We start from the raw sequence: 10,440 nt of genomic DNA, 5'->3' as shown, positions 1-10,440 counted from the left end.
CACCTGCCCCATCAGCAGCTGCCCCCACCGATGTCCCTCCATCTGCCCCACCTGCATCTGCCCCCACCTGCATCTGCCCATTAGCATCCCCCATCTGCCCTACCTGCATCCCTCCATCTGCCCCATCAGCATCTGTCCCATCTGCATCCCTCCATCTGCCCCATCAGCTGCTGCCCCCACCGACATCCCTCCATCCGCCCATCACCATCCCCCATCTGCCCTATCTTCATCCTTCCACCTGCCCTATCAGCATCTGTCCCCACCTGCATCCCCCCCATCCGCCCCATCAGCATCCCTCCATCTGCATCCCTCCATCTGCCCCATCAGCATCGTCCCCCATGTCCCCCATCTGCATCTCCCAATCTGCACCCCCCCATCTGCTCCATCCGTAATCCCGCCATCTGCAAGGCGGGTTGGGCATCACCAGCGAGCAGATGGGAAGTACATCCCTGGCAGCGGTGCTCCCCATTTCATCTCTGGGTGCTGGGGAGCAATGCCCCATCAGAAAGGCAAAATCCCCCCGTCCCCGCCGTCCCACGGCACAGCGCTTCATCCCCCGCCCCACGCGAGTACCGCAGCAAAGCTCAGCCGCTACGCACACCCACGAGCAAAGGAACGGAGGGAGGAGAAAATTTCCCGTGGAGGGGAGCGGTGATGGGGCTAAAAGGGTAATAAAGTATTTCTGGGTGTCTACCGCCCTGAGCTGGCTCTGCTACAGACAGCAAAGGTGGTCTGGTAGTCCTATCGCAAACCCATCTCAGATTTTTCAAACTTATCTTCAGTCTGGTCCTGGAGCATTTTTCAAATTTCTTCCTTCCAAAGTTTTCGCCAAATTAACTTCAGCTGTCTCCAAGAATGAGACCAGGGAAATTTACATTATTTGATCGTTTTTTCCAGTGTGTTTGGTTGGGATTTGGTCTTTTTTTTTTTTTTTTGTCTTTTTTTTTTTCTTGCAAGCCTAGGAAATCATACACAAAATTGACATTTAAAGAAGCCAGGGTCATAAACCCAAGAACTCGAGAGTTAGGAAACTGTATTACTAGAGCTGCTTGCACCCTATTCTTTAATCTCTTTTATATGGAAACAGTTCAGTTACCAGCTCACAGTACAATTTTTAATAGCGCCCAATGCCTCAACCACCCCAATGACGATGAGGATTGTTACAAGAACAAGCCAGGGCACTATAAAGTAGAAAAATTGATTTCTCCAGGAAATAAACTTTGTCAAAATTGAACAAATAAGGCAGGCAATGGCAAGAAACGCAAAGCCGTCCTGGCTGAAGCAGCCGAACGTTGCACTGGAGAAGAAGATGCAGATCTGCTGCTGCCTTGGAGTGCTCGGGAGCTACCGAGTAAATCATCAAACCCAAACTTTTCACCAGCAGTTACTGAGTTCTCGCCTCTCTCCTCCATACCCGACACTGCAGGGTGGCAATGGAAGACGCCAAGGCACTCAAAACTTGGAGTTTCCACCGAAACTTGGGAGTTTGGGTGGTTGTGGGACCTTAAACGTGGGTAACTTTGAGTCACCAACCTAAAACCGGTGGCTGTGCTGGACCTCCCTGCCTCTCGCTTCTTCACCTAGGAGTGGGGACAACACTGTTCTCTCTCTTGGCAGAAAAACATCATGCAGACCCACAACCTTTTACGCAGATATAGGCAAGCGGAGGTCAGGGGAGAACTTGGGTGTTAGAGCACTAAACACCATAGGAAAGCCCAGCAGTAATTATTAATTCCATTTTCAAGCACGGTTTGAATACAGCTCAGCAAACGAAGCGCTGAAGAATGAGGGTAAGATAAAATATTGACTAGCTGCTCCATCATTGTCTGGTCTGTGCCCTAGATAGCGCAAGGGTATTTTATTATAATAACAAAAAAAAAAAAAAAAAAAAAAAAGGCAGAATGGAAATACCTACTAAAAGGCTGAAGCTTTAAGGATCCGAATTTTCAAACTTATTTTTGAAGGTCATTTTAATGCAGTTGTACACAACTCTATTTAGAGGGATCGTCGCATATAGACATGCACATATAGAGAGGTTTACAGGTGCGTTATTCTACAAATACACAGACATTTATCTGTGTAGACCGAGACTTTCCCGAAACAGAAACAAGCATCTGACACCTAACACAGCCCTTGATGAGAACTGCTCGCTCTTCTCCGTAGAGTACCGCCAGTAATTATTTACCGTTAGTTCTTAACGGGAAGAGATTCAGCTGGGATGTAGCAAACAAGCAAACCGTATAGATTGTTCGATACAGCCCGTCTGACTCTCCCCAGAGTTAAGAAGCCATTGGATCACACCTCCTGGATACTTCAATCACAGTTTTTATCACTGGGGAAAAGCACTTTATTAACCTGGACTTGGTCAGGACCCTTCAGGACCCTTCCACCATATAGGCAACGCTCTCAAGATCACACAAGTGCCCCTTCTAGCTTCCTTCCAACCCTCAACTGCTACGGGGTTGAATGACTAAGAGGATGGAGACTTGAAGGGTTCGACGACATCCTGAACTCTGCTACCTTCCTACCTGCCACGGGTTCCCTCTTCCCACCATGGAAACATCCCACCATAGCAAAAAGATGGTCGTAAAAGGCAACGCTGCTGATTCGCAAGCAAAATCGTTGCGTGTTGGTGGGGGGAAAAAAAAATAATCCTCCCCGTGGATTATTTCATTACTTAAAAAAAAAAATAATGAAACAACCCAAGGAAAAGGGTCAAGTTAAAACTGTGGTATTTTGGAGGACATGTGCCCTACCACTGCTACGTTTTCTGGCACGTCTCACTTCATCACCCCGTTCCTGTGACTCCTCCATCATCAATAGGAGTTGTGTGTGTCAACCCGGGGAGCTCGAACACCGGGCAGCCCCTCTGTGAAAAGCACCATTTTTTTCCCCGTTACGGCAGCGAACCGAAATATGCAACTCGCACGTCCTGCGAAGGCATTCAAAATATGACAAAAAAAAAAAAAAAAATTGTTCAAATGCTTTCAATCTGCGGAAAACAAATGCTCTCTTCACTGACTGCTCTGTGGCAAACTTCTAATTCCATCCAGAAAATCCAGCATTCCCAGTCTGGGCTAACGACCATGCTACCAGACATGAGTTTATGTTTTTCATGCACATTTCATGTATTCCCACACGCTGTGTTGCTGCCAATAATTTATGACTGATCTGCACCCAGCCTGCCCTTCAGCATTTTATTTAATCTCTGCAACAGTGATTTACAATGACTCATCATTAATACAAAAATGTACATGTGTGTTAACAAGTTGGGAAGAATCTAAGGAGGAAAGGCGAAATTTTTTCGCGAGTCGTGGCTGAATGACTTATGAGCCCGCCGAAAAAAATAAAGGCAAAGCTACCCAGGAACGATACCTCAGCTCTTCCCTGCAGCAAAATATTTAGGCAAGAAGAGAAAAGGGATTCAACAAAAGGTTGGGAAAGGGTTGGCCCCGTACCACCCCCCCTCCCAGGATTCGGGAGGGGATGGAGCAGCTCGTCGGTCATCCCGTGGCTGGATGTTTCGGAAGGATTCCTGCCTCCTCCTCCTTCTCCTTCCTCAGCACCCCTTACAAAAAGCAGGGGCCGAATTACCCTATTTTGGCATCTCTGCCCACCAGCTGGGCTTTAAGAAAGCCCTGACAGGCTCTCTAGTCTTAAATCTCCGTGGGGTTGGGGAGGGAAGGGGAATCATCTCAATAATTTATACAATTGTAACACTACGGCAGAATTACCCAACTAGCTCAAGCAGAGGAAGCCTGCCCTACATCCACAAGATTTCAGTTATAATGTCTTTTGACCTACTTTTTTTTCCTTTCTTTTTTTTTTTTTCTTGCGCGTAAGGAACTTAGAAAAACACATCTCCCACCAAGCCAAAGTAAAAAAACCCTCAAAAACCCCACCTGAAGTACTGCATCCAGCTCTGGAGCCCCCAACATAGGAAAGATGTGGACCTGTTGGAGCAGGTCCAGAGGAGGACACGAAGATGCTGGGAGGGCTGGAGCCCCTCTGCTGGGAGGACAGGCTGGGAGAGTTGGGGTTGTTCAGCCTCGAGAAGAGAAGGCTCCGGGGAGACCTTAGAGCCCCTTCCAGTGCCTAAAGGGGCTCCAGGAAAGCTGGGGAGGGACTCCTGATCAGGGAATGGAGCCACAGGATGAGGGGGAACGGTTTTAAACTGAAAGAGGGGAGATTTAGATTAGATATTGGGAAGAAATTCTTTCCTGTGAGGGTGGTGAGCCCCTGGGGCAGGTTGCCCAGAGAAGCTGTGGCTGCCCCATCCCTGGAGGTGTCCAAGGCCAGGTTGGACGGGGCTTGGAGCAACCTGGGCTGGTGGGAGGTGTCCCTGCCCATGGCAGGGGGGTGGAACTGGATGGTCTTCAAGATCCCTTCCAACCCCAACCATTCTATGATTCTATAAATCCGAGGCCAGATGAGTACTGAAAAACACCCCAGAAAGTCACTCGAGAGAAATCCCACCAGCTTTAGTTCAAAGCATCCCACGTTCATCATCTCGAAAAAGTTCTTTGATGGACCATCCTACACAGCCACAGTCGCCCACGCCGAATCCTACGCTCCCAGACCCCTCCAAAGCAGCACACCCGCTCGCTCTACCCATGGTTAGATAAGACCCCTGACGCACATCTCACAGCTTCTCAACTGGCCAAAGCGCCTTATCATTAAACTGAAGGACACCCATACAATTCAGGGTATCGCCTGGGTGAAGGTTGGAGAACGTAAGGCTGAAGCAAACCCTAATTTTTCCTGGCTGAGCCAAAATACCGCAGGTTGCGTTTCCTCAGAACACGTATTTTACATTTAGCGCCTCTTATTCCTCCGTTTTAAAGTTAAGTATCTTGGAAGCATACTTCACATACGCTAAGTATTCGGCATTTTCCTTTATTCAGTGTCTTAAAGGGCTTCAAAAAATTGATCTCCCAGGGCTGCTGGGGGGTCACAGAAATTGATAACCCTGACAAGCTATGCTTATGTGAGCCCGCCTGCGTCTCCCAGATAGTGCACTTTGTAAATTAATCCTCCAAAGGCAAATATATTGTAAGTAGCTTGTTATCTCTAAAGTACTAAATTGAAGAATACACGGGATTATATTGACAGAAATTACATTTTCTGTAATGGGGTTTAATATATCTGAAATCTCTCCCATAGGCTCCTACTCTCTCTAAGAGAGGAGGGTTTGTTAATGTAGGTGCAATGGGCATCAAGACCAAATTTATTCACTAAAATGGATTAGGCCATGTAATCAGAGCTTCAGTAATATTAATCTCTGACACTTATCGAACGGAAAAAAAAATAAAATACTTTTGTCTGCAAACTGGCATTCCTCCCTCCCTTTTCCCCAGCAGGCTCCCTGTTTGCCTTGGCCATTTTCTGGGTATTACTTCAAAGAGGATAAGGTTTCCCATCATAAACACTAATCGAAAAATATTAGGACAATTAATTAGATACACTTAGTTTTACAAGGTATTAGATTGCAATACACTTCAAATATGACACTCGTTCTGGGATAGCGGGAGAAACCTGCATTTGGATGCAGTAACAAAAGGTAATAAATCAAACTTTTTTTTTTTAAGGGTTCGCTCGTATTTTCATACTTAAATCACAAGTAATTTTCACTGGTTGCCTTCACCACGTCCCGGACAGTTAGCAATCCACTGCAGAGACAGCACGGATCCTGATTTCCTTCAAATAAATCCAGAGCTACACCAGAGCAGGGGCTCCAGCAACCCTTCGCTGGAATAAATAAATAAAATTGCTCCGCACCGTACTTCGGCGGCAAAAAACCAGCCTGCCCTCAAAAGTTTATTCAAACTTTCAAAACCCGGACTTTTAAAACAAACCGGTAAAGAGACAGAAGGATGTCAGTCAAAAAAGAAAACCCCCGCTAACAACATTAAAAAAAAAAAGCAAGCGTGACAGCAGCCCAAAATAACATTACGCTCTGCAGAAACGGAGCCAATCGCCCCCTTTTTTCACTCGACATCTCAACCTGTTCCATGACCAAAGTTCTCAACGTGGATGTGGCTTCTTATTGAAGACGACACATCCTCAGCCAGAAGGAGGACCGGTACCCAAAAGCGAACGCACCGCTACCTGCCCGAGCCACGGGAAAATAAATAGGGCTCCTTTTCTGCCGTAGCAAACCTCCTCATTCCCATAATTGAAACCACTCGCCCGGCTAGATGCCTTTCGCGTCGATAAACTGCCGAGAGGGGGGAGCGGAACAAAAAAGCAAGGTGTGTCCTCAAAAACGCAAAGCGTGAGGCGGAGGGTGCCGGCGGCCGTATAGAAACGCGAAGGAAAATTACTTACCAATTGTTCACTTGAAGTATAGTGAGCCCCGTGTCTTGTGCCAACTGCTTTTTCTGTTCTTCTGAAGGGTAAGGGTGCTACAAGACACCAAAAGAAATACATACGTTGAAAACAATGCTCTTTTGTGGGGCGTATTTTTTATTTTAAATTAAAAAAAACCCAAAGAAAAACGCGCGCGCGCACGCGCACACACAAAACCAAACCCAAATCAAAAAAAAAAGAAGCGTGACATCTATTATCGAAAGGTGAAAATACTGAGGTGTGTCACTCTTTTATAATTATTAATGGGCTACTACATCACTTAATTAATGGTGGTAAGAGACAAGCCAATTATAAAGATTAGTGAAGTGGAGAAATAACTGCTTAGGATACTGGCAGTACCTCGATACTCCAGAAGGATATTTGTTGCATTAGCCGAAAGTTTTTGCACTTGTCTGAAGTGACCGATTAGAGTCAAATCACAGCTTTCCTTTTCTTTTTTTTGCCCCCCTTTGTATTTCACGGAACAATTAATGAACGTGATAAAGCGCTCCTCTGTCCAACTAAACCGCGCCGATGTTTTCTGAGATAGCGAAGACAAACCTTGCCCGCGCCCCAAAATAATTTGCAAATAAGATCAGCATCCTGAACGTAAACAAACGCCCGGGTTTTTGAACACAGGCCAACGCGAGGTCAACGATCAGCACATTTTTGCCTGACATTAACATAGCTGTGCTGCACTAATCCTAAGAGACAGAAAATAAATACTGGTTTAATTGAAGATAATGTTAAAATTCAATCACAAGCGAAGTTTCTTGTGAGAACTTGATTGCTTTCTCAGAAAATTCGCTTCTGCGTGAATACAGACTGCTTCATAAATCCACGCAGCGAAAACCGCATTCCAAGTTTAAAATTTAGAAATAATTGCTCCTGTCCTTTCCCTCCGTGTAAAAACGTCACTGTCCCAAAAGGAAACGGCCAAACATTGCGGACGTAACAATTCCCAAGAAAAAACCCGTTTTGAGGATCCGGCTTGGCTCCTAACCCAGAAAACCCAAATCCCAGTTATACATCAGATACAGGCCCGGTCTGCTGCAAAGTACTTAATCACATTCCAATAAAGATAATTCGCTATAAGTGGTTAGTCCTACCCCAACATCCCATTTAGCAGCTGGTCGTCACAAAATATTTGCTGTTATACACACATCCCTTCTTTTTTTTTTTTGTTCCCCCCCGCCCCCCATATTCTTCGGATGTATTCGGCGTAGTATTACACAAGATGTAAACCGAAACCTTGTAAAGCGTAAGAATTTAAAACCTCGTAAAATTCTGCAATCTTATTGGTACCGTAACTATTTAGCAGATTTTATATACTCTTGTAAACAGCATAATCTGACATCTAATGGCTGTGCTCCACGCCTGCCTCACCGCCCTTTACCAAATAGGAATTTTCGTTGCAACTGCGGCAACTTGCCTTCGCCCAACGTGCCCCGTTTCAAAACCCACCGCCGCGGCCATCAGCTCCAAAAGATACAGGTTTCCCCCCCAAAAAAATGAAGGGGAAACTTCCCTTTTCTTTGAAAAACACTGTTGCTCGATGGTACGCCCGCAGATAACCTGCACACCTGTAAACATCCCCGTGTATTTTCTGCACATACCTGGAACTGCTCCAGAATTACAAAGTGGGAGACACTGGGAAGGGGATTTTACTTCTTTATTTATGGGGAAATTGCATTTTACCCATGCAAAAATATAGCATGAGTTTTATAGTCCGCCTTAGATAGATGTTCGTCCACAACAAAGTCGTACTTGACTTACGTCCATCGATGTGAACGCAACATTTTGCTTCTCTTCAAAAAAAAACCCCACACCCTACAGAGATGATTTGCAACATTTTCATCTTTATGGCTTGCTTCCCATTTCATTACTTTTTGCCATCAAGCGAGGACAAAATTCTCCTTTTTTTTTTTTTTCTTCTTATTTCGCTTTGCCACCTTACATGTGATCTAATTTTAAGTAATTGAACAAACTGTGTCTAATTTCATGCAGCAAGCAATAATTACTAGACAGCCTCTAGCTATTGGAATTGAGAACTCTGTCTCCATTAAGCAATTTTCAATTGTTCTGGACTTTTTTCCAAACAGACAAGACTGGATAAAATTAGCCATCAGAATAATACAGTCACTGTAGAAATAATTGCTTTAAAAGTCCCAAACCCCAAATTCCTCAAATTGTGGTATGTTTAAGGTCATCTGATTAGATTTTTGTGGGTTTTTTTTTCACAGCCTCGCACAGCATAAACTTTTAATTTCGTGATAAATCTATAATTGCCGTCATCACATGACAGCCGGGACTTCACGTAGCTAATCCCTCTTAGCCAAAGGTTCACAACGCGGCAGGCTTTTTAGCTACGACTCGGTACGGTTTAAAAGAATCTGCTGGGCATCCTTGTTATATAAAGCTTTCCGCGGCTCGTAGGAGTTGTTCCTTTGTAGGCTAAGGAAAAAAAAAATATACCAAAAAATAAAAAATAAAAATGACTTCACAAGGAATCAGCATGCCACAGGGAGAAAGGGGGAAACCCCGGGAACTGGCATTTTATGAAGAAATTCAGGCGGAACTGGGGCTCTCGGTCTTCCTTTCACCCACGCGAGAAGGAAAGGTGCCTTCCAAAAGCTTTCCAGTGGTTGTTGGGTAAAGGCACTTGCACAGAGATATGTGTGTATATATATATTTGCATATATATCTGTGTTATATTTGCGTGTACACGTATAAAATATATTAAAATATACATTAAATGTATATATATCTCCATCCTAGTCTAATGGTTTAGTATTAGGTCGTCCTGTGAAGAGCAGGGAGTTGGACTTGATGATCCTTATGGATCCTTTCCAACTCGACATATTCCATGAAATACATAAATACACAGGTATCTAGAGAGAGATATATATAAATATATCTATGGAAGTGTGTGTCGAAAAACACCGCGCTGACTCCAGTCGGCGGGTCCACCTATCACTCTTCATCACTTTGGGATATCAAAGCAAATCGTACCACTGTTCAATAAACAGTGACTTGAGACCTTCACTTTGTTGTGTACATTAGCTCCTACCATTATCTCTTAAAAGCTTAATTATTTGCAAACAATTGATCAAGATGGGAACCGGAGAAAAGAGACGCCGGACCACCAGGAGAGCTGCGATGCATTAGGAGAGCAAACAGAATTACCTTTAGGTCTTATAATCAGAATTAACGATTGGGACCGTACGCGGGGCAGCGCGAGAAGCTGTAACGCTCTTGCTGGAGTGTTTTCCATTTGATCTGCATTAACACCTCGAGTGAAAGCCATAAAACGGTGATTACAGATGGGAAGGCTGACCCTCCTTCCCAGAACCAGCCCGGCTTGTGGATACTGGAAGACTGCAGACAGGTTTTCTTGCCAAAGCCAGAGGAAAAAGGCAAATCCAAGGCGGGGCAAGAAAAAATAAATAGGAAGCAGGCAGGTTTAAAAAAAAAAAAAAAAGGCATTTGAAAGAATAAGGTGGAGAACAGATAAGGACTCCGAAATTTGGCTGCGGTATTTTCCAATCGCGCCCGCTGCTGCTGCAGCACTACAGAACAGCATCCCCCGAACGGTACGAGCCCTAGTGCTTTTTCCCTTCCCATAAATCGAGAGCTGAAATGCGGATTGTTTGGCACCATTAATGTGTTTTTGAGGCTCTGTGGTATTACTTTTAATAATGACTTCGTACCGAAAGCGATTGCTTAATAACACCATCAAAGGCTGCATGCAAATGAAAATTATCCCTGGGGGATTTGCCCAGGGTAATAGGAACAGTTAAGGAACATTTGAAAAGGTAAAAATAACTATGCAAAATATGAGTCAGAGACGTCGTTTTAGCAGTAACAAAGAAATCAAAGTGACAGAGAGAAAAATGTAACTTTCCATCATATTCTCTCGTCACTGTTTTATGAATGGTATTTAGAGAGCAGCAGTCTTAATAAAAGCCCTTTTTTTTTTAATGCAGCCGAGATCATTTTTAGCAAAACAAACAGTAAGACTGGTTTTTTTATTATTATTATTTATTTTTGTTTTATTTTACCACCTTTGACTACAGCCGGTGGGTAAAGCCT

General features: G+C 44.5%; 1 protein-coding gene across 1 annotated transcript in view; it reads right to left on the bottom strand.

Annotated features, from left to right (window-relative positions):
• Nucleotides 1-10,440, bottom strand: part of MEIS1 (Meis homeobox 1) — a gene marked incomplete at its 5' end in the record, with an annotated part of 109,400 nt that overhangs the window by 18,086 nt on the left and 80,874 nt on the right. Inside the window, one exon of the mRNA XM_009883931.1 lies at nucleotides 6,328-6,404. Coding sequence (XP_009882233.1) covers nucleotides 6,328-6,404 — 77 coding nt within the window. The remainder of the gene's footprint in view (nucleotides 1-6,327; nucleotides 6,405-10,440) is intronic.

Source organism: Charadrius vociferus, unplaced genomic scaffold, assembly GCF_000708025.1.
Source record: "Charadrius vociferus isolate BGI_N301 unplaced genomic scaffold, ASM70802v2 scaffold1064, whole genome shotgun sequence".
Classification (NCBI taxonomy): domain Eukaryota; kingdom Metazoa; phylum Chordata; class Aves; order Charadriiformes; family Charadriidae; genus Charadrius; species Charadrius vociferus.
This window is presented reverse-complemented; position numbering and strand designations above follow the sequence as displayed.